Source organism: Bacillus rossius, chromosome 10 (genome assembly GCF_032445375.1).
Source record: "Bacillus rossius redtenbacheri isolate Brsri chromosome 10, Brsri_v3, whole genome shotgun sequence".
Taxonomy (NCBI): Eukaryota; Metazoa; Arthropoda; class Insecta; order Phasmatodea; family Bacillidae; genus Bacillus; species Bacillus rossius.
Window position 1 is genome coordinate 50,272,149 of NC_086337.1, and position 26,072 is coordinate 50,298,220.

General features: G+C 38.5%; 1 protein-coding gene across 1 annotated transcript in view; it reads right to left on the minus strand.

Annotated features, from left to right (window-relative positions):
* Window positions 1-26,072, minus strand: part of LOC134536344 (nephrin-like) — a 680,062-nt gene that overhangs the window by 109,221 nt on the left and 544,769 nt on the right. Inside the window, exon 6 of the mRNA XM_063376096.1 lies at window positions 24,034-24,185. Coding sequence (XP_063232166.1) covers window positions 24,034-24,185 — 152 coding nt within the window. The remainder of the gene's footprint in view (window positions 1-24,033; window positions 24,186-26,072) is intronic.

Genomic DNA, 26,072 nt, shown 5'->3' on the forward strand with positions numbered 1-26,072 from the left:
CTCATCATGTCTGCAGCATATTTTATAAACTCGCGCCGCAGCGCGCGCATGCGCATATTGAAAGGGTGGGGGAAACGAGTACAAATTGAACAAACACTAGGAGGGGGAGAAAAGGAGGGAGAAGGATGAGGGGAGCGAAGTGCCGGGGGCCCGCGATGACGCGCGCATTTCAAATCGCTACAAGTCATCTACACGTGAACAGTTTCGTCGCCTGTTTATAAAGTGAAGTGAAAAGTTATTACAACAATAATTTCGGCAATAAAGGTTATTTATTCTTGCATTTTAAAAATATGATTACTAGTATAATTTCAAGTATTTATTCTTTTATTATTAAAAAAATATTCAATTTTATTCATAAAAGTATGTTTTGTTATGTCTTTGTCACGTTAAACTATCGTCCGTAAACCGACATTACAGACAACCATTTTTTTTATGTTTACTGTTTTTGATTCGAGTCTTTCGACGTTGCAAATTCATTTTTTTTGTCTGTGCTTGATATTGTTTTGACTATTTACTTCCACGGAGGTCTCTGTGCTGTCTACACATTCAACATTTTACTTCGGCTGATTTTGGCTTGTTTTTTTAGGTGTTAATTAATGCAAACATCTTTCTTTTCCCGTCATTCGTGTTTTCTCTGTGACAAACAGCTCAAACTAGGAATGGCGTATGTACAAAAAAAATATGTTGAGTGAATCTTTCAGTACTCGCCAGTGATGTGTAACGAGAAAATTATTGTGTTATCATCTAGCAAATGAACTTACAAATCGGGTGTAAAATGTGACTGTGTATTATTAACAGCCAGTTCTCTTATTTTTTTTTTAAGTTTATCAAATATATTCCAAGGTAGTTTCACTATCATAGTGTTTCATTTTGGCACACCAATGCGATTTGTAAGTACCCTAATGTTCGCGGGTTCGTGTTGCTATACGTGGGTCCATCATATTTGTTTCACATTTACGTTCTTTAAATTTACACGAAATTACTCCTACCTAGAGACCGGAAAAATTCGCGGATTCATTCGGCGATAGGCTAAACTTCAACTACATATACCTTTTAAGCTGATCTTACTATTGGCTCACTGGTCATCTGGATAACTCTGGGCCAATGAGAAACCATCAAACCAAAGACGTGTCGAATCACAAGCAAGCCAGTTGAGACGACTCACAAGTCAGCAGCCAATCAACTGGCGTTATCTTCCCGAGTATACAGAGGACTGTGTAGTCAATCCTGAAGGTCATTGAAACCGCGAATTTTTCCAGTCCCTACTCTCACCAAATGTCGCGCACCGACATAAATAAAGATTATTAGTGACCTGAAAAATTCGCGGGTTCATTTCGTGTTATGATAAAATTCAAATAATTATACCTAAGTGCTGCTTCTGCAATTGGTCCACTGTTAATCAGGAGGAATGAGGGCCAATTAGAGACCCTCACTCATAGAAGTGTCGAATCACAGGCCACCCAGTCGAGACGACTCACGAGTCAGCAGCCAATGAACAGTTGGCATTTGCCCGAGTGTGTAGAGGATATCGGAGTCTATCCTGGAGGTCATTGAACAGGCGAATTTTTCCGGTCTCTAACGATTATAAAATTCAGTACAATCTTTGAATATATATACTGTATAGAAGTCGCCAGCCCAGGTTAAAATTTCTAATACGGTTTTGAGGTAGTTGGTTAATTCACCGCCGCAATCGCCACCATCTCTAGGGCATCGACTTGTGGTGGTACCTAGCGGACAAGTGTCAAACTCTTCAAACACCCCTTCCCCCTCCCGTTGAACGACCTTGAGCTGCAGTGAATGATGGGTGGGGGGTGCGGGGAATGACAGCGGGCGACAGAGCTGCGCTCTAACGTGTAAATAACAACTAAGACGATACATGGCGTTACGGCAGCGCACTGCAGCGGTGAAGTTCCCAAGCTGCTCATCATACGCTTCTGAAAAACGTAGAGTAAATCCTATCCACTCGCGACTTCTATACAGTATATATATTCAAAGGTACAATACATTCCGTCGAGCATAATTCTGAGCACGACGAGGGTTGGTTCCGGAAGACACGATGGGAAAGTGGGCAAGCCGCGATGTAACGGGACGCGGGCCGCAATGTTTCACTATCGACCTATCGACGAGCGGCGCTCGACGGCGCGGGTTAAATGGCGCGGAAGCTCCCCTCTCGCGGCCGGGTTCGACACCCTCCACGAACATTATTTTTTTTTATTTTCGGTGCGGGCGCGTTGCGCGACCGACAAGATGAGAAATTAACTCAATTTCGACATGTAAATTGTTTTCGCCTCCACAGTCAGCTGCGGCGCGGCCTATCACGCCGGGTCATCAGTTTGATGGAAATTTTAATTATTTTTCCCCCGCCGCTAACAGACCTTTTCCCTCCCCCCCACCAACCCCCTTTAGCACACACCCCTTCAGTAATTTTCCGTTATTAATCTCGGGAAATTGTTACGACGCTAATTTCTTAAATTCCCCGCGGAAACGTGCGTTTTTGCGAAGCGCGCACGCGTGCTTGGCCAAAACCAGATTAATTATAATAAAACGACAAAAACCTTGCCAATTTATTATTCAGTCTCTCATTTACGCTTTTTACTAAAGTTTAAGTCGTTTTACATTTCATGCAATTGCATTATAATTAATATAATTACATGTAAATATTATGACGTCATCAAAAGGTTTTCTAAAAAAAAAGTATTGCGGTCGAAAATACGAGGGTACAAAGTGCATTCATTACAGTGTTTTGTTTATGTTATTCATACCTCACCTACCTCTTGTATACTATTCGGATAACGGCTTACAGACTTAACTTAAATTTGAAAATTTAGACGAAACACATTGAAGTTCCTTATCTTTAAATCGTCAGTGAGGGCATTAGATACCGTCTCGTACAGATAAATTAAAAGAAATTAAATAATCTAAGTTAAAAAAAATCAACGGAATGTTACGTAACCCCAAGGGTATTTAATTTTGGAATATAAATGGAGTTTATCTCCTGATCCTGTTGGCACAACACAAAATATTATGTCGGACTTGTGTAAAAAATTGTTTTGATGTGTTAACATCTTAGCTCTTGGTACACGAATTTTGGTATGAGTAATTTCATGAATAGAGACCGGAAAAATTCGCGGATTCATTTCGTGATAGGCTAAAATTCAAACATGTGAACAATTCTGCTGGTTCTGTTATTGGCTTGCAGTTTAACTGGATCTCTCTGGGCAAAGAAGCCTCGAATCACAACCTACCCAGTGGAGACGCCTCACAAGTTAGCACCCAATTAACACGCGTGTTTGCTTGAGAAATACAGAGGATAATGGTGGCTATCCTAGAGGCCATTGAATCCGCAAACTTTTCAGGTCTCTACTCATGAATATAGCGAAAGTCGCATGGAACGAAAAAGTGCGTAAATGTGTATAACTCCTCACTGGAGGCTGACTTCTTCGAACAAGGCATCGATGAGCTTGTGTTACGATATGACAAATGCCTCGATAGTTTTGGTGATTACGTCAAACTGAACTTTAGATAGTAAAAATATAATTTTATTTAATTTGTCTTTTTCTATAGCACATCGGATTTTTTTAAAAAAGCCCTCGTAGTATACATACTAATATGTTGGGACCTGCGAAATTCGCGGTTTCGATGGCCTTCAGGATAGACTGCACATACCCCTGTACACTCGGGCAAATAACGCAAGTTCATTGGCTACCGACTTGTAAGTCGTCTCAGCTGGTTTGTCTGTGATTCGATCCTTCTTTGGTTGAGGGTATATAACTGGTTGAGATTCGTCCAGATGAACAGTAAGCCAATAGCAAAATTATCTAAGAGGTATATATGTTTGAATTCTAGCCTATCACCGAATGAATCCACTAATTTTGCAGGTACTAATATGACATCAATAGGGACCGGAAAAATTCACGGGTTCAATGACTTGTAGGATGAACTCCATAGTTCTACGTACACTCGGTCAAATGTCACCTACTCATTGGCTGTTGTCTTGTGAGACGTCCCAACGTAGCAGCCTGTGATTCGATACAGCTTTGGTTGAGTGTTTCTCATTGGCCCAAAGTCATCCAGGTGAGTTGTGAGCCAATAGCAGAGGCAGCACTGAGGTATAACTATTTGTATTTTAGCCTATCGCGAAATGAATTCGCTATTTTTTCTGGTCTCTAGACATCAACAAAGATTAGAGGCATAAACTTTGCTCGACAAGTTGGTTAAAATTAATTAAAAATGGAATAAAGTTATAACAATTAATATAAAATAAGTATATATATATATCATAATAGAAAAGTCCTGAATATATTTTTTAGTTTATGTAACCTAGCACACAACGCATTCTGCCCCAATATTCGCAAATCTTGCGATAAGTCTTGACACGGAAGCCAGTGCGACGCGCGATTATTTCATCCACCTCACAGCGACGTCTTTAAATTTCTGTCGTACATTAAATTCCAACAATAATTTAAGTTCCACCCGTGAATGGCTCAAACACTTATTTTAAAAACGAGTTATAGGCTAAAATAAGTCAAAAGTGTCCACTGTGATGTGTGTAATTCTATTCAATTTGTACCCCAATTTAAATGTAATTTCTAACGACTCCCGTAGAATTATAATAGACCACACATAAAACGATTATCTGCGAACTTCGAAGAGTCGCTATTTTAACTACCCATTATTTACTGAATTCTTACGAGGAGTGCAAATAATAAAAAAAAATGCGGCAAATATAATGAAAAATGATTTTTCTGATATTTTTTTCTCTTAAATTCAAAGTAAATGTTGATGAATGCCGTAAAGAATCTCTTCGCGCATTCATTAGCGCAGCATTTCCGTAACAAAAACCAATTAAATTTTGTTTTCTGACGGTATATTTAACCAAGTAATTAAATTTGACGTCAACGTCTTGCTACAATTTTGAAGCATCAAATTACCCTTGCCATATCTCTTTTAGAGGCTTCTTTGCGATGATGGGAAATTGAAAACTAAAAAAAAGAAAGAATTTGATTGAAAGAAGTAAGCTTAAAGCTTAACATAAATGTATCATTCCAGACACTAAACCTACATGTTTATGTATATAATATAATTTTACTAAGCATGAATACAGAAGAGATCCGAAGGCACCCGGCAAAACCATTCACTAAAAATATTATCACTATGCCACACTTAATGCGATTTAAATAAAAAACTACGAAGGCAAGGAAGGAAAATTATCACAAATACTTCATGAGCGTAATTAAAAGAAAGTAAGAAACATGGAATAATTAGAATCAGGTCTAGAAATTATGAAATACTTGGAAGATAATTACATAAAATTGAAAAAAAAAATAATATTTGGTCTGAATATTTAGGTTGTTTTATTAATTGGGAAACTGAATATACTGATGTGTTTCTGGTTAATTTTTGCTATTGTACGAGTCTATAAAATGCATTTTCAATTAATGAACTTTTTTTTAGCTGTATAGCTATTTTACTGTGGCAAGTTATATATGATAATAGCATTATATGAAATAGTTTGTATATCAGGTAAAAAAAAATGTGTGCTTGTACTTATGCGTCGTAAGTTATACGTAGTACCTACGTGGCGTAGTAAATAACTAACGTTTTTTTTTGCATGAAAATAATTAATAGAAATAAAATAATAAATGACTAAAGTAATAATATAACTACAATTGTTTAAGTATACATTCAATAAAATTAAATTTTTTAAATAAATACTTAGTATTCAATATTAATATACATACGCATATAAATGAATTTTTTATTTAATAAAATAATCGAGATAAATTTTAATTGATATTGATAAATCATAAAATATGCTGATGTTTTATTTAGATTTATTATTAATTTTAATTATTTATTAAACAATAATGCAATAATTCCTAATCATACACTTACATAAATACAATTTAAAATATAGTTCAAAAGTTTGTCAACAAAATTTCTATCACAAATATTCACACTCAATATTTTTTTTTTACTTATACCGATTAATATTTAATATCAATAACTAAAAAATATGATTTAAAAGCAAATGTATACTTTTATTTGCATTTAGCCTTTTTTAATCCGGTCAAGTTTTGTAGCATTCTGCGCGCCCATCGTAAAACTTCACTCTCATAATTTTTTTCATAACGTGTCTAAAGGAGTACAACCCTAATCTCACTAATATAAAAAAATCTTGAAATATTTCTAGACACGATTTAAATCTTTAATATTCACCACGGGAAAAAAATTATATATAGGCCTATATTTTTTAATGATTCAGTATCAGTCACCAAAGTGTAAGATTTAAAAGCACATAATATATTTGTTATTTGTAAGTTGAATTTTTGATGTTATGTATTTATAGCCGATTTATGAAGGGGGGAAAAAAACGATTCTAGTGAATTTTTACAATGCGTGCGCACCATGCAACGAAATTTTTAAAGGATAAAAAACAGGGTACATTAAATAAAAATTTATATGTGTAGGTGCTTTAAAATCTCATACCTAAGTGATTGATATTGAATATTGGTCCAAATCATTAAAAATTGGTTTTTGTGAATACTAATGATATAAATTGTGTTTATAAACGTTTACAAGTGAATTTTCAAATTAATGTCGTGTTCATATATGTAATTTATTTATTTTTAAAGTATTACATTATTGTTAATTAAATATTTCATATAAGTACCATAAACAATTTCACCACGGATAGAAATATTAAGTTGAACAAATAATAGTTTAAGATTTCTAACTGAAATGACCTTAAAAATACAGACGATACCTACAAATACAAAAATTCAAAATAAATAACATTGCTGCATTCTTGCTTAACATTATTGTTTTGAATAAACTACCCCTAATTAGAGCATAAACAGGATATTTGAGTTGATACTTAACCTTCTGCTCTTCGGTGTACAGGTTAGTTTTATAATGCTTAATATTTCAATCATGAACCCAACTGTAGAGCTGCTTGGTGAATCAGGTAAGTTAAATCTAAGAAAAAAAAATTGACCGGTAAATTTGATGGTAGGATACCTTCCTTTGCCTCGAGTCTAACCTGTGCAACAAGCCAGGCTCAAAAAGGAGATGAGATTGTATTTTCGAGGATATATTTAAGTTTACTAAAATACTTAAATTCTTTTGCTAATTTTTTCTCTCATCTAAAGTTGTATTTGATAAGGATAACCAAATATAATAATTCTTTTTTTTTTTCAGTTAAAGGGAAATGCTGTTGGCTACTGATCGGTACGGTTTAAAATTATTTGATAAATATCTATTTAGCCTTTTTAAAACCATAAAAATCCTGATTTTAAAATATTAGGCAAAATTAAATATATATTTTTTCTGTAAATAAATTAAACAATATCATATAGCAGCCAGTAAAATTGATTTTAAACCAAATATTTCTTGTTCTATTTTTCTTTTGATTTTACTTATCCTCACGGCACAAAAAGTAAAAAAAAAATTCAAATTTGCCAGCTAATAATGCAAAAAGTATGCGATGTATACACGTGTTCACTTTGTTAAATTTGAGCCACTCAAAGAGTCGGTACGTTCAACGGCGTGGATCGTGGATATGAAAGAATGACCTGTGGAGCGGGACACGACACCCTTGTCGCCGTGTTTCGAGACTGCGTCCTTGGCGTGCGACGGACGGCCTATCCAGAGCCGGTACCCCCCCCCCCCCTTCCCACACCACCCTCCACAAGCGGGGCCCACGACGGGGGACCGGGGTCGCAGCCCGTCCGAGGCGCGGTCGTTGTTCATCGCCGCGGCGGCTCTCTCAGCTGAGTGCGCTCTGAGTTATTGCGTGATCGATCTGGCGGCGGACCCGGGTAATGGCTTATGCAGATGTCCTCGCTCGGGCGCTGCTCGGAGGGAAGCCTCGTGCCCTGGATGGACGAGGCCAGTGTGCGAGGTAGGTATGCCCCTAAGCCTGTCGCGGTACCGCAACCACGACCCTTAAATCACACGTTAATTAGACACTCTTTTGGATTAATGCTGTTACGAACGCGGGAGACCAAGACACCGCGATGCCAGGTTCGGATAGCTGGCTGGCAGCTCTTGCGCGTGTGACGTAAGGCATGCCACGCTACTCCCTCCTTTCTCCCCACCGTTCGCGGCACATCGTCCTGCCTCGGGCTCCGGTTTGCTATCGCTGAGCGGCCTTGAAAATTCCTCTGTTCTCGATGCTTCGGGCGTCGGGTTGGCACGGGATATCGCGACTGGCTCCAGCTGCGCTCGTGAGTTCTAGAAGGGCGCCAGAGACTATTTAAGCTGGGACGCCGGCCTCGCGTGATGGGGTCTTTGGGCGTGTGAGTTCTTGGGAGCGGCGGGAGTCCCACGACAGTGGCGAGAGAGTGCCGCAGGTGCGGCGAAGAGTTCGGCTACAGGTCTTTGGTGACAAAGAGTTCCTCGGGGTGTGCCGCGTGAGTTCCGCGAGGAGTGTGACCCCGTAAGAAATTGACAGACACTGAGTGACTTGGGGAATATACATTTTTAAGTACAACTAATTGGTGATTAGGCATTTTTAAACAAGATTGTTTATGTAAATATTAGTAATCAATAAAACTGTGTAATAAAACTTAATTGGGCTATCCATTACAAACACAGTTCTCCCCACAATATAATAAATCGTAACATTATTTAAACAGGCATTCCACACAAATACGTAGTAACATTTCCCTCACAATTCCCTGACTGATATTTGTTTTATGATGATTCACTTTTCTTCACCAATTTTATGAAATGAATAAAGAATATTTAGCATCCAGCATCCCCATAGCTGAACTGGTTCTCTCTCCACTTTTTTATTAAAAAAACAAACAGAACTTTGCGTACACCATTTCGTAGTGTGTATGACTATGCATAAAAAAGAGCATCTCAAAGAAAGAAAAAATTTCACAGTCTCTGGCTGATGACAGACTGGTGTGTAATATTCTACCCTCAAATATTTATCTTTCGGAAATTTCCACGACTTTCCAATATTAAAAGAAAACCACACACTTTTAAATGACCAATTACAGCTTCCGTGACTTTACTCAGATTTTCCTGACATCGTAGAATATGGACACCCTTTCTAGGTAAATTTTTTCTGCAATTAATTTCTAAAGATTTTTCTAATTGTACATCCCCAAGTATTTATTTTGTGAAGTCCACTGAAATTCAGATATTAGGATCTCGCTAACTGTAGATTAATTGCAGAGCATGATATATACATATGATACATATTTTGCTGTAGTTTTATAGATTTACGTTACAGAACTCTGTTCTTTCGGTCTAGTTTTCAGGACTCGTACGTAGCTGGTAGGTCACAGAAATCTTTTTTCCCCATGACTTACCAATTTATTTGTGCTTAAAACCAAACCTTAGCCTTAGTTAATTAAAAAAATAGTAAAACATTACAAAATCCAACTAAAACTAGTTTATACATTACTCTGTAATTTAATACAAGGTAAATTATTTCACGTTGCAAAACTAAGAAAGAAAATGAAAATAGCTTGAATTAACACCAGTCAGTCGCACACATTTACACACAGATTCATGCAGTAGGCAAGGCGCGAAGTAATCATGCTTCGTAGTTATTCCAAAAATATTTTTCGAAACCTGTTTTCAAAGTAGTGTAGTTTATCAATGGCATTTTCGCCTGGTCAAGTTCTTCCCAAAGCCTGCTACTCATAGATGTAAAATATCCTGATATAATTGAGATACAAGTCTCCTGGCTAAACCACCAAGTGGTAAGTTGAGCTTCTGGAGTTACGGCGTTATTTATCAACCTCCGAGATATCTGTGAGGTGTCCAAGTACGAAAAGTATTACAAAATTTGAAACCATTTACAGGTTTAATTTTTTAACTCGAATTTTCGAAGAGGAATTGTGGCACGAGGGTATTTGTGCGTGGATTTTATCCGATACAGGACTTCATCCTTTGACAGGGTGTTTGTTTGTATACTGCCCAAATTTTGTCCCGTATGCATACAATAATCGGAGATTTTTAAAATAAACACAAAGTTTTTCATGAAACATAGTTTTGACGTTTATGTTTATCAATCTTGTTTCAAGATTTGGAAAGTACGAGCGGGCCCCTCAGTAAGGGGCTATATAGTTTAAGGGGGGGGGGGGGACTCCCCCCTCCCCCTACTCCGTGATCACGCCGCTGCGCTCCTTGGTCCTACGAGGCACCGACAGTTCCACCCCTTTCGCGCGACGCCATCAAATTTTCGCCAAATATCCGCGCGGTGGGTAAGGGAATGACGGGAGGCGGGGTTAGTGATGGCCCGGCGGGAGGAAGGGAAGAGGGGGATAGTATCCCGGGCGTAGTTCCGCCACTTAATTAACGGAAGTTTAACGTTACTGCCTTTTCATTCCCCTCCCCTCCCTCCCCTACAAACGCCGTGGTAACACACATAACCCCCCCCCCTCCCCGTCCTCTTTTCAATCCCAAGCCAGATTCCCTCTCGTCGCTACGCCCCTCCGACAGCCGGCAGCCACTTTTGGAAATCCCTCCCCTTCCTCTTCCCATGCTCTTAGCGAGCGCGACGCGCAGACATTTCGCGAACGCCCGGGCCGAAAACTCTTCCCCTTAATTATTCCCCTTTTGTGCGCGCCTCTGGGGTCTTTTCACGACGAGCCCCTCGTCCCGAGGGGAATGGCCCGACGCGTGGAGGGGAGAAGGCTGGTCTCGGTGGGCGGTCCCCGACAAAGCCGCGCGCCTCATTGTTCCTCCCTTAAACGCGCTACAAAACACGGGAAACAATCAAAAATTAGAGGGTGCAGCAGCACCTTAAATCCCCCTTTTCTCCTAAACCCACGCGTTTCGCGGCAGCGGGAATTTGATTTGCCCGTAGTCGTTTTTGGAACGGCGTCACTCTGCGAACTATAATGTACCTCTCATAAATAGGAATGGCTTGACAGTGGGAAAAAAATTCAATTTTCAAAATGAATTTTTTTTTTCGCGCGCGAATACTGTTACGAGCGTACTGGGTGGCAAGATCGGATAAGCAGCCCGGTCTCGCTACCCTCATTTTCCCGCTTTGTGATTGGCCCTTCAGCCCTCAGGAGGATTCTGCGGGGTTCCCAGAGGCCACCGCGCGGAGTGGCGTAACTAGGACGCCATTAGTTCTGGGAGCTTCGGGCGTCGGGTCGACCCTGATGACGCAGCATGTCAAAGGGGTGCTGAGGGGTGTAAAAGTAGCGACGCCAGCCTCCCCGAGGGAGTGGAGGGATAGGGGCGAGTGAGTGACCCCCGAGCGCGGCGACATCGGAGCGACTGTTGGGCGACTGAAGGCCGGGCGAGCGAGTGAGAGCGTGTCTGGTAGCGATACCAGCGAGGTAGACCCCTCCTTGGTAGCGGGTCGGGGCGACAGTAGCGACGGTTCGGGACGGTGTAGCGGCGCGGCGTGTGTGAGTGGTGCGAGGTTGTTGTCGAGGACTGCGGTGAGCGGACAGAGACTGGCAGAGGAGCAAGCCACTGGCCAGCCGAGCTCCAGCGGACAGTGTTAATGTTTGACTGATCGGTAGAGACCGGAAAAAATCCCGAATTCATTTCGTGATAGGCTAAAATACAAAAAGTTGTACCTCAGTGCTGCCTCTGCTATTAACTGACAACTCACCTGGATGACTCTGGGCCAATGAGAAACACCCAACCAAAGCTTTATCGAATCACAGGCTGCTACGTTGGGATGTCTCACCAGACAGCAGCCAATGAGAGGGTGTTATCTGCCCGAGTGTAAGAAGAACTATGGAGTTCATCCTACAGGTCATTGAACCCGCGAAATTTTCCGGTCCTTACTGATCGGTGAAAGACTTTTTTCAAGGACATATATTGGACTGTGTGTGCTTAATTAAAATAAATTGTAAATAGTAGTTAAATAAAAGTTTTCGGTCCTGTTTTACCACTCGTGACAATACTATTTATATATATATATATATATTTGCTAAATGCAGACGTGAATCATTAATCATCACTTTGCTAGGTGGGTAATGAAGGAAGGGGTTGTTTCTTAGGAACTGCAACAGTGTTTTGTCTGAAGAAGGGACTGGAAAAACTGTTTGGAACAAACCCGCATCTCTGCGCATGAAACCGGAATCGAGCTTCGGACCTCCTTACCAAAACAGCTAGAGAATTCTCTTTAAAAGAATTGATCTCTCGAAACCAAGTTTTACTCAATCATGCTTTGTTCCGAATTGTATTGACATAGACCGGTATTCCACTGTAAAATATTTTATAAAACATCTTTTATAAAATATATTTTCCATCTTTTAATAAAATATTTGATTAGTGCTTCTTTTATAAAAGTTCTAGGCTGTCAAGTACACTACATAAAATATTGTTGTCAAATAAGTAGTCTGTAATTGCATAGCATTTGATTGTTTGTAGTGTATTTATTTTCTTTTTTACGTCTTCAATAGAACAGCCAGGTTTAACATTGTTTATAGCATCAGCGATGGTTTTATACAGATGTTGTCTTTTGTTCCTATATTTGTAATCTTCGTGCTTTGCACTGTACAGCATTTTATTACATTCATACTCAGCAATCAACATTTTTGTCGTTTCCACACTCCAAATGTACTTATTTGTGGGCTTAGTGGACATTTTTAAAATTTACTACCGTGAATCGATGTAAACAATCAAATTCTTTTATAAAATGTAATGCCAACCTATTACATTTTATAAAATAAATTTTATAAAAGATATAATTTATGAAATATGACCTATTACACTATAAAAGGATCTTGGTCAAAGAAGTTTTATAAAAGATGTTTTATAAAATATTTTACAGTGGAATACCGGCCTTATACAGGTTTGTGGTGGTTTGTAATTTTATTAACTAATTAAGAAACAGTAATTGTATTAGGTGAAAAAAAATCATTTGTCTAGAATATGCGTGTTGGCATTTCATAATATTCTCTTTAAAACGTGATTTGTTATTATAGCAAAAGGAAATAATTGAATATTTATATAAATTGGTCATTAATAAGTTTATTGCAGCTACCCAGCTACGAAAACCTATATCAGTGGTAAAACGAAAGTTATTTTTTTCATAAATGTTAATTCCACTGTATGTTTTAAAATACGTAAAAAGATTTTTACAAGTATTTAGATGCTCAGCTGCATAAAAAAACGTATTTCAGCAAAAAAAAATAATTCTGAAACGGGTGAGAGCATGCACACCAACGAAATCACTTCAGTCTTTTTTTTTTTTTTGTGAACACAGAGAAACTTGAAAATTTTCAAAAGATACGTGATTCCTGCAGGCAAATCCGCGACCGAATTCCATGCGAACCCGAGATCACAAGAACGAACGGTTTTGGAAATTTTCGTCGGAACACATTTTTTTATATATATATATTTTTGCGGTAACCCTTGCGCCAAGGCCACCCACGAGACCTCGCGAATTCTTCCTTCCTCTCGCCGCGTTCTCCGTTCCTCCGACTCCATTGTGCGAGCAATTTCCAGCGGTTCGCGTATTCGTGCAAGGGCGCGGCGAGAAGGGAATTCGGAGGAGAAGGAAATAAATTCCAGACACGACTGAATTCAAAATGTCATGGCGGGGGTAGGAAAGAAGAAAAAAAAACAGTGTTTTGTAGTTCGCATATTTCAAGGCGTGGTTATTTTTATTCACACTGTGGGCCATATTGGGAATTTTTTCCTACGTGAAAAAAAAAACTTTGTGTAAGATATCGTAAGGAAATATTATCTGGGCGCGCTTCTGGATATCTTTATGAATTCGTGATGATAAAATATAAAATTGAAATAAGTTACTGACTAGTAATTTTCAAGCTGGCACGTGTTTTTTAAAATAAGTTAACGTAAATTTCCTCAAGACTTTTTTTAATGAAGAAGTAGTAATATGTAGTACGAGTAATGAAAAATAAAAATACGATTTAAATTAAGTAATGGTACATGTATAAACGTATACTTGAAAATTAAGTGTGTGTAAAGAAAACTTATTTGTAGGACCGATTAGTTATTAATCGGTATTTTGAAAAGAAAGAACGTTTCCCTTTGAGACAAAAAGGCAGATTCCTGGCAGGTATTTCCGGCAATTTTCTTTTTTTCTCGAGTAACAAACGTGGCGTAAATTGCAACTGAGCCCTCCATGTGAGATCCCATTTCACGCTAACCTTAAGGCGGGGTATCACATCATGATGATTTTATTTTTCATTATTTAGCCATTACTATTAGTTAATGTATATTTCTGTAAGTTTAACACTGAAAGTACCTTGCATTTGATGATTTGAAATAAATATTTTGAAGGGATTTTTTTTTTACAAGTTGGATATAATAGCTGCAAACGCTTGCACGTATTTTTACGCCCATTTTTTAAAACTATCTGCAGTACCCGGCGTTGCCCGGGTTGAACACAGGATGTCAAAGCAGAATGTATAGCGGTTTGTGACAGTGTGGTGAACATAGAGAAATTACACACAATTGCTATTTGTCTATGACCTATGATATTCTGTTCACCCATGGCGATCGGTTTAGAAGTTGATGTGCTGCAGCGCCATCTAGCGACGAGTTACAAAAAAAATTATTAGCATAAAAACCTTCATGAAAAAAAAAAAAACCTTCGATGTGCCAACTTTTATGGCGATTGGTTAAACGGTGTTGCAGTTCATCGACGACATACATTAATACCGACATCTCATTTTATATATATATATATATATATATATATATATATATATATATATATATATATATATATATATATATACTAAGTAAATGTCTGTTAAAAATATTTGTTACAAGACAACAAATACAATAGAGTTTTATTGCTAAATTTACATTAGTAGCCATCAACTAATGGTAATGACGAGAGAATAAAAATAAAAAAATAAACTAGGTGTGTGAGACCCCCACACATAAGCAAACAACGCCCCGAATCCGTCAGAATACCTACAACTCGTTGGTCCAGTTTTCGTTTGTATAATAAACGTTACACGATCGCGCACAGAGACGTAATACTCGGTCTCACGCGCTGGTTTGGTTATTGAATATTTTGTTATTTAATTATTTTTTATTTAATTATTTTTCATTCTTGTAATTACTGTTTGTTAAAAAATGTTATCATCAGATTAATTTTCCAGTAGCTCTCTTGAATTTGCTGTTGAGTCACAAATGTCCTTACCAGATATTTACTACACGTTATTTTGGTGAAGTAGGCCTAATAGGTAACGTAACTAATCATAATATTAAAAAGCTGCGTAATTTTTTACAGCTATAACTTAAAATTTAATAAATAATTTTTTTTTTTAGAAAATTCGTGATGAAACGTGACATTCAAGAATTCATTTGTGGTAAATACACATATACGTCCGTTCTTAGTATGATATTGTAGTGAAGTGATTAATTTAATTTTTTTATACATGCGTCGTTGCAGGTTTACAATGTATGCCTTTGAGAGAACCAGAATAATGAACGAAGAGATATTAGAACAGAAAATAATCAGATACAAGCCAAAATCAGTCAATTCAATATGAAGAATACATAGACAGCACAGAGAATTCCAGAATTTGAACAGTATCACAGCTCAGTCGATGACAATGAGCTAACAACGACGAGACATTTGCAAAAAGAACAGTAAATACGGATATGCAGCGAGAAACAGAGGAACCCAGTGATGATAATAAACAGATAATATTGTTATGACTCGCTCTGAGCACTCTGGCAAGCGGCTTCGAGGCTCGCCCTGAGTCAAACACGAGGTGTCAGCAATTTCAACACCGCCAGCGAAACAGCGACGCGGGTCGCCGCTGCGAGAGAAAAGAGGGACAACACGGAACATCAACACGGACGCGGACAGAAGGATAAAAACGACAGCCACCGTCGAGAAGGGGCTTCTTCTGGTCACCGGCGACTGGACGGCTGGAGTCGCGACATCGGAACCACGGAGCGCCGTGGTCCTCGGCCGCCGCAGTCCGTCGTCGAGACCCTGCTGCGAGCGCGACCCAGCACAGCGTGGGTGAGGAACCTGCCGAGGTGTGGTAGCGAGGTTCCCTGATTATTGTCTAATTTGGTGACCGCTAACTCTATAATAGTACGTGACATTAAATCAAGTCTCTATATTGAATTGTCTTTCATTGTTAGTCTTGAGCCCTATCACCCAGTCTTGGAATAGTCAAGAATTGAGATAATACTAAAGTTGAATCATAACAATATAAAGGAAAGAAAAAACAATACAGCGACGTACACGTGAACTCAGCGATGTGACTAAACATATATTCTGGACACCACAATGATGACATCAAAAGACGAGCACTAGTAGGCTTCTTAAGACAAAATATTTACGACGTTTCGGGAACTGAGATAAATAGGCAGTTAGCAGTCATGGACGTGTTCATTAAGTGACATGATAAATATGTAATGAGAGGCAATAATGTGCAAGTTGACATTAAAACATAATTGTAATTTGCAACAAAGCTGACTAAAGTAATACATTAATTGACTCAATACTACACCTACTCCAGTACGTGCTCATTCTAATTACACATTTTGCGACACAACCAGAATGAAGGGGTAGCAGGCACCAGACCGAAAGTCATTTTTCCGAAATTTCGGAGAATCGACTTTCTGTCTCATGCCATGTCTATTGTCTTTCGGCTAAATTTCAGTCTAGTGCATTTCGGTCAACTATCTTTCGGTCTAGTGCCTGTTCAGTCTAGTATCTTTCGGTATAGTGCCTGTTCGGTCTAGTATATTTCGGTATAGTGCCTGTTCGGTCTAGTATCTTTCGGTCTAGTGCCTGTTCGGTCTAGTATCTTTCGGTCTAGTGCCGGTTCAGTCTAGTATCTTTCGGTATAGTGCCGGTTCAGTCTAGTATCTTTCGGTATAGTGCCTGTTCAGTCTAGTATCTTTCGGTATAGTGCCTGTTCAGTCTAGTATCTTTCGGTATAGTGCCTGTTCATCTAGTATCTTTCGGTCTAGTGCTTGTTCATCTAGTATCTTTCGGTCTAGCGCTTGTTCAGTCTAGTATCTTTCGGTCTAGCGCTTGTTCAGTCTAGTATCTTTCGGTATATTGCCTGTTCAGTCTAGTATCTTTCGGTATATTGCCTGTTCAGTCTAGTATCTTTCGGTCTAATGCATTTCGGTCTAGTATCTTTCGGTCTATTGCCTGTTCAGACTGGTATCTTTCTGTCTATTGCATGTTTCAGTCTGGTATATTTCTGTCTATTGCCTGTACAGTCTGGTATCTTTCTGTCTATTGCCTGTACAGTCTGGTATCTTTCGGTCTATTGTCTGTACATTCTGGTATCTTTCTGTCTATTGCCTGTTCAGTCTGGTATCTTTCGGTCTAGTGCCTGTTCAGTCTAGTGCATTCATGTCTGGTGCCTACTGTCCTCAATGAAACGAACACGGCGTGTGAGAACGAAGAGCAGAGCGGCGGGGATTGGAGTCGCGTCGACCCTCGCTCGTAAGGACGACCCGGCACGAGGCTCGCCGGCGTCCGTCGCCCTTGCGGCCCGCGCTCCCGGGGCTACCGGGCCGCCCCCGTTCTATCGACCGCCTCCGCGCCCGGCCGCCGGACTCGGGTCACGTGCGCCGGAAACTCCGGGTATCTCCCGCTTGGGGCGCGGTCCGGCCCTCTCTTCCGGCGGCTCTGCGCCGGCGCAGAAGCCCTGTTCCCTCCTCGGGCCCGCAGCGCAAGGGACGCCTTCCTTTCACAGACGAGAGAGCCGAACTCCCGATCGTGCATCTTCGGTTGTTTTTTTTTTGTTCATTGTTACTCATGATAACTAATGGTCAATTAGGTTAGGTTAGCTACATTATAAATACTTTAAAACATTGTGGACGGTTGATTTGGTTAGGATAGCTACATTAAAGATACTGTGAAATCATGTAAACTGTTTCCTAGCGCTGGATAGCTACATATTAAAAAATTATTTGCTAAGCAACCATAAAATGATTTTACAGTATTTTTAATGTAGCTGTACTTATCTAATATAACCAACCATCCACAATGTTTTTAAGTACTTACAATGTAGCTAACCTATCTTAATAGACCGCAAAATTTAATGCCACACCGGTTTATACAATGAGGTGGAACGGCGTATGACGTATGAGTAAGCTACATCCCAAATAAATACACATGTTGTGGTACGGGGAAAAAAAGCGAGCATGAACTTCGGGTAACTTCGGGTGTGGCTCTCTCGTCTGTGAAATGAAGGCTTCCCGCTTCGCAACGTGTGCAACGTTCTCTCAGCGTGACAAGAGAACCATATCTGTGCTTGTTGCGTAAAGGGGGTTGAGTCAAAAAATGGTTTAAAATGAGTTATTACCACAGGGAAAGTTTGCTAAATCGATAAGGGAGATTTATAAACATTATTTTAAAACAATGAGTTTATCAAGTTCTAAAGCAGTTAATAAAGTAAAAAAAAACTTGTCTTCAAGAAACCTGATAATTTTCATTCGCGATTTTCTCAAAACTATGATTTCCGACTTAACCCCTTTTACGCAACAAGCACAGATATTTAAATGCAAATCGATATCTATTAGGCTACGAAAAATAATCTTATGTATAATCAGATTTTGCGCAAAGCTTGTAGACGTGACACATGGCAAAATATTAACATTTCAGTTGAAATTTAATTTAGAGGTTTTATAATTATTGTTTTAACTTTTTTGAGATTTTAAATCCACCATACGATAACTTTCTTTTTTCTCCGTGCCTGCGGAGTATAACAAACTCAGTAAGCTCGTTTAACTTTTATTTTAACGAAAACTTTCGCAAACACGATAGGAGGAAAAAAGAGGTATAAAGAACAGTATACGGCATTTTGTTGGAATAATACCGTGAATGCGACGGAAGTCGCGTGAAACGTTAAAGACCGGAAACCGTCTGTGACGGATGGTGAGAGCCGAAGTCCACAAAGCCAAAGGGAAACTTTAAACTGTTGACTGAATTTTAACGAAACGGGCAGTATTTTAATAAAATACTTTTTTTCTAAAATCATGCCCATAGCAAAGGGGTTCAGTTTTTGTTTGCAAGTTTTGTTCACTTTTATAGGAACAGTTTTATTACATGTATAAAAATTTTGTTCTGTAAATCTAATGATTCTATTGTCAAATTAGTTGCCCCAACAGCGAAGTCTAGCTGCGGTTGTGGAAAATATGTGTGATTCGCGGCAAGAAATGCAGTCGAAAACACAATTTTCGTACATTTAATACTCTCGACATTATTTTTAAGAATTCGCGTTAAATTTTGTGTACAAGTTTCGTATTATAGGTAAGCGTGATTTCAATATGAGAAAACATGAATTTGATTTTCACCGGGTTTAGATATTACAGATTTCTGGCTCGCATTTTTTTTACTGAAAACCTAACGGTTTTTCATAGCGTACATAAATATGGTCTCTCATGAATGCAAAGACTCTTAATATTTAAACAATTGGTCTAGAAGTAATCCCTGAGTAGAGACTGACAACTAGAAACTGGCACTGGTAAAAACTTGAAAAGGAAAAAACTAAGCTAACAAAGAATTTTTTAATACAAGTGAATACTTCAAAACAAATTACGGAAATGTCAAACTAATTTAATTGATAATGAAAACAATGTAAAACAATTTTATACAAATGTTAATATAAAAAGTGCAATAGCCTATTACTTGCAGTGATCGGAAAATAATTGTTCTAACTGAAAACTATAATATTTTGTAAATATTTGTATTTATTTTCAGTTGTGTCAGTCAAATATCAGTTTCCAAATATGGGTAATAATTCCAACGAGAAAGTCACTTACAACATATAAATGCAAATCGATATCTGTAGGCTACGAAAATAACCTAATGCATAATCAGATTTTGCACAAAGCTCGTAAAAGTGACACAATATTTCAGTTGAATTTTAATTTAGAGGTTTTATATCTATTTTTACTTTTTTTGAGTTTTAAGTCCAGTATTATTTATGTATTTACTTACGAAAACTTTTTCTTTTCCCATGCCTGCAGAGTATATCAAACTCAGTAATCGGTTAACTTATATTTTAACGAGAACTTTCGCAAACAGGATGGGAAGTGAAAACAAAATAGGTACAAAGAAAGATTTTTCATAAAAGTTATTTCGACTCTATGTTAAAAATGCAAACTTGGAGGTTTACGTCAGGAATAAAATTAAACTTTTCGGAAAAAGGTAAACAATCGAGATTTTTTTTTTTTTTTTTTAAATGAAATGTTATGAAGTATGCGAGGTTATACTCGGAACTGCTCAGGGCGGATATGCCTCGCTACGGGAACAGTTGGCTGGAGTGAGGTGGGGAATTTGTGTGTGAGGGGGCGGGGTGGTGGGGGGGGGGGGGCAAGAGGGGCAGAAAACAGACCCATTCCCCGTTTAGTTCCGACTTGGCGCCGCGGCTGCAGGGAGAGAAGTTGGTTGGCCGACAGCTGTCACTTGCCGGCGGGACCCGCAACTACGAGTTGGCTCGTAGGCTCGTAGGGCGGGACCCGCAACTCCCGAGTTGGCTCGTAGGGCGGGCCCTTTCCCGGGGAGGCCCGGTCCAAGCGGCGCTACATGCCTCGAGTGCCAAGGGAAAGGTTCTTAAGGGGCCCGCCTCGTCAGGGGTGTTTCTGTGTTAGTGAGGCGGAATGATGAGCTCGAAGCTCGCTGGCGTTTCTAGCGTGGTATCGCCTCTAAGCGCAAGGCTCTGAATTGGCGCGCAGTCTTCTCGTCGTCACATGATAACTGTGAAATTTGAGCAGTGACCGTAACATTATTTCGTGGAGAAATGAAGATAAAGGTGTAATTTAAGTCTCTTAAGTGCTTTCAAGAATCTGTAATGGTTGTTTTGCGCCTAAAAATTACTGTGAAAACATGCGTTTAGCCATTTTAACGCCTATAAAAATACAATTAAAAGCTTCATCCAAAATCAAAAGTACTTTTTGGCCCTCAGCGAACTCTTAAATGCTTTTCGTAAGTAGACCCCACTTTGATATCTTGAGTAGTTTTGAAATCGTGTTGCTTTTCCTGAAGCTCTGCTCACCGTGTGTGTGCCCGGGTAGGCGGAGCCCTTAAGGCACATCGCTTCATACCCCCCCCCCCCCCACCCGTTTCACGACCTCAACAGCCCTTGGTGGCCTACCCGAGAGTGTAAACCTTGACCTGTCCTTGTTTGGTAGGGATCTGCGATTACCGATCTAAAAACTATCCAATATTTGTGAATAATTGAATGATTTTTTGACGTGATAACGTCTTATAAATCAATGAACGCCCTCTGCATGCACGAAAAATTGTCACGTTCCGCCTGAGCCGAGCGTGCAAGAACCGGCCGGCCACCGTGCGAGATAATCTTCTATAATATCAAACAGGTGAAGGCGGGCTTTTTAACTAATTGTTCGTGATTATATTTGAACAAATTATTTAAATTGAATTTGAAAAAACTGTAAACAATATTTGAAAATTAAAAAATATGCAATTTTTCATCAATGTTTTCTTATGATGTTATCACGTAATATTATCGCCCGTAAACCAACTTTACAGACAACCCCCTTTTTTAAAATAGTTCGTTACTAATAGCTACAGCAAGTGTGACTAATTGAAAAAAAAACTATAAGAGTAGTGTAACAACATGTAAGAATCCAAGAAATTTTATTGAGAATCCAGAATTTGTTTTTTTGAGACATTGTACATAACATGCTTTGTTAATATTTAGTTTGGTCAATCCAGCAATTATCAGACCAAAACTATCCCGGTATAAGATACATAATAAGATGATGTTGAACAGATGGATACTACAATGAACCTCAAGTCTGCTTGGGGCTGATGATCGGAACAGATGTCAGTCCCCGAAACGTCGCAACTGTATTGTCACAGCAAGTGACCTCTCAGTCAACGAGATGTAACACCCAAAAAATAAAATAATTTATCAATATTTGTTCTAATTATTTGTTGTTCTGAGCCTAATAAAGCTTTAGTTACATTATTGAATATAAGTTTCATGTGGATTTACTAATCTAGGTTTGACGTTGTGAAAATATTTATCCTGAGCAAAATTATTGAAAGTAATATATATTTTTTTAATTTTAAGAGCCAAATTATTTTATTTCTGAATTAAGTTTCAAATATTGCTATATATTAGGGAACCTTTTTAAAAGTGAAAAATAGCCTTGGCCAATGTAGACAGTCAAATAGTTTTTAAAATCCGGCAAGTAGTTTTCTGTTTACTAAAAAAAAAAAAATCATTCGCTCTACTTTGTAGTACTATTGTGGCTCAGTACTTGTTAGAAAACCTTATTTGCAGGAATCATTATTTGTGTTTGTCGCAGTTGCTATGGCGACGTCACACCGTAGAGTGTGCTTGAGCCACGCCAGGGAACAGGTCTGAAGGGGACAGTTGACTTTAATAGCTCGTGGAAGGGCTGCGGCGAACAATAGTGTCGGGGACTGCTTTGTGCAACTATCTGCGTCGTCGTCGTCGTCTGCAAAGGGCGGAACTTTCCCCATTACCTTGTACAGCGTCCCTACTTTCGCTGTGGGCATTGTTTGCGTTAATTCGAAGCAATTTCGAGCTTCTATGATGCTTCTTTAAATGTGCCCCACTATTATGTTGTTCACTTAATTGACAATCATGATTACGCTTACTTTAAATTGAAAAAAAAAAAAAGAGTCGCATGATAAATAAATTTAAAACGCTAGGATTTTATATCTTCCTATCTAAAACTTTAGTTAAAAGGAATAAAAGTTTCGCTCGTATAAGTATAGTCCGTATAAATTTTATCTATGGTTCTGTATTTAAGTTATTCTCGTTTGCTTGTTTAAATGTTCACAGGTCATCCCCATTAACATGTCTCATTTAAACGAAATATAAATTTTTTTTTAACCAAACTTGAGCATCCCTCTCTGTTATGTACAAACTTCTCGTCGGCCGAAACATACTCTATGTAATCATTCTCACTCTGAATAAACGAAACGTTTAACTTAACCCATCAACCAATTATTTTGACGTAAACATCTTTCGTTGTATGCTTGCCTTGCTTTAGGAAGGTACATTGACTTCGAAATTTTTTTTTACTTTCAATAATTCCTCTGAGGGAAATTTTGAGACACCTCGATTCCTAACATTTCTTAGTGTCTAAACTACATAACACATAATATTTTGCTTTACGTTTAAAGTTTGTGCTTTTAAGCATGAAGCAAGAGAGTATTCAGGATTTCATATCAGTTGTTGGTAAGGGTGTTGAGGGGGCAGAACGCCTTAGCCTGCTGTTAGGTATATTTCAATAAATACTACCTATTGTAGCCGTTACCATATATAGTTTTTCGTTTCATGGTCCATAGACCCGAAAACCATTGTCAACGCAAAATTATTGTATAATATATATCAAATATTGTGGACACGATAACTATCACAATTTTTTCACATATCAGTTCCAAATTGATACATAAAATCTAGTAAAGGATAATCTCGGTCGAGTTCGTTAATAGGCAATATCCAACCAAAGGGGTATAAATTGGGAAGGTTTTTATAAACCAGAAAAATCGTTCCAACTCCCGTTATATGGAAAATATCACATCCTCTAAACGTTTTATAACTTTTAGGAGTAATTCCAAAATAATTTTGTCTGAATAATTTGTTTGATACGACGAACCATAACTGCAAGGGGTTGAAAAAAAAAAAAGGCATACAATCAGAACATTCAAAAACGTATTAAGACTACTACAACAACACACCAAATTCTTCAAAATGTGTGCTTAACCTGTTTACACCGAATAAATGGAATTCGGGAAATTTTTCTTACGAATTCAGATGTTATCTAAAATAACAACGAACCCTTAGTTTATTCACCGTAAAAAAATATATATATATTTTTGTACTTTTACCCGGATAGACCTTGTAAACTCGGTTGGCAACAATGTCAATTATAAATATTGCAAGGTAGACGTTTGTATCATTTTGCAAATTTTACAAAGCTTTGCCAGTTTTACAAGTGATATCGTTGGCAACGGAGTTTGCAATGAATTTTCACTTGTAAAAAAGTTTAAAAACTTCTTTGCGGTGTTTTCGCTTGTTTACTGCAGTTTTCTAACGGTGTTAAAAGGAACTAGATCCTCCTTACTTTCTCCACGTAAGTGTCGAGCTGCCGGTTGTCTAGCCACCAGGTGATCTTGGCCGGCGGCCTGGAGCCCACGGATATGCACACTATCTCGTACTTGCGGTCCGCCGACAGCGGCTGATTGCTGTGCAGGATGGAGGCGCTGAGGGGCTTAACTGCAACACACGGGGCGCGGCGCCCACATTACACACTTCGCCGCAAACACTACACTTCACTTCACTGTAAAACACATACACACAAACAAACAACATAATGTACACAGGATTCCGGCAGTGATAAACCTACACCGTAAAAAAAATATTGTTACTTTTGACGTGATAACGTCTTATAAAATCGATGAACGCCGGCTGCACGCACGAAAAATTGTCACGTTCCGCCTGAGCCGAGCGTGCAAGAACCGGCCAACCACCGTGCGAGAAAATCTTCTATACAATCAAACAGGTAGAGGCGGGCTTTTTTTAACTAATTGTTCGTGATTATATTTAAACAAATTATTTAAATAAATTTGCAAAAACTGTAAATAATATTTGAAAATTAAAAAGTATGCAATTTTTCATCAATGTTTTCTTATGACGTTATCACGTAAAATTGTCGTCCGTAAACCGACTTTACAGACAAACCACTTTTTTTACAAGAGAAAATCCTCGGAAATACCTTTGAATATATATACTGTATAGAAGTCGCGAGTGGATAGGATTTACTCTACGTTTTTCAGGAGCGTATGATGAGCAGCTTGGGACCGCTGCAGTGCGCTGCCGTAACGCCCTGTATCGTCTTAGTTGTTATTTACACGTTAGAGCGCAGCTCTGTCGCCCGCTGTCATTCGCCGCACCCCCCACCTATCATTCACTGCAGCTCAAGGTCGTTCAACGGGAGGGGGAAGGGGTGTTTGAAGAGTTCGACACTTGTCCGCTAGGGACCACCACAAGTCGATGCCCTAGAGATGGTGGCGATTGCGGCGGTGAATTAACCAACTACCTCAAACCGTATTAGAAATTTTAACTTGGGCTGGCGACTTCTATACAGTAGATATATTCAAAGGAAACACAGTTGCCAACGTTAGCAATTGTGAAAATTTAAGTCAGAGCTTTAATAAAATTACAAATGGCACGCCTTGCAGTTTTACAAGTGATATAATTGGCAACTGGGTTTCCAAGGACTATTCTTGTAAAAGTTCAAACAAACATTTCAAAGTGTAAAACATAAATATTCTCATATCCTCAACAGCAATTTACAGAATAGGCAGTAATTAGTCAGCTTTATCTTTTTTTAAAATAAATAACAACCAAAAGTGTAGTCATGAGATAACTGTCAAAGAAGAAGATTCTATGACCATCTGAAAATATTTTGTGGTTGTTAGAAAATATGGATTTTTATAAAATCAAGTTGCCTTTTTGGGGACTGCAAAATCTTGGATCAACCTTTAGGTAACAAGGTATTTTTTCCTTTTGATTCTGTCGTGGGATCTTGTTCGAACATGGCTCGCTTTTTAAGGTACTAAGCCATTGGTCGGCAGTATTTACTCAAGCGCACACGTTCTACGATGTCCTAAATAAAAAAAAAACACAAGCGCGACTCTGAATGAATATTTGGCCGTTTCTTAATTGTGTGTTGTGCTTAGAAGGATGGTAAATTGATATGGTTTATAGTAATAATATATGATTAGCTGACCTAGGCCTTGGAAAGGGGAATAAATCGATGGAATAGCACACCTATAAATGGCAGACATCTGAATAAATTGTATTGACGTCTTCCAGGCGTTGACAGTGAAAATGATTAAGGCCCTCAAATTAAGAAGTGTCAACATTGAGTAAGAATAAATATTAATGTTCGACCCAGTCGGGATTTTAATCTGGATTACCGTTAGTGAGAAGAAGTGTATAAACAATAATTTCATATTTTTTTATTTAAACGGACTGCTGTGTACTTTTTATCACCAAAGGTCCATACATCTCCCCTTGATGACATTTTATTGAAATTAATTCGTTTACTGAAATTTTAACATACCTATATGTGACGAATTTAAACCAATATATACCAAT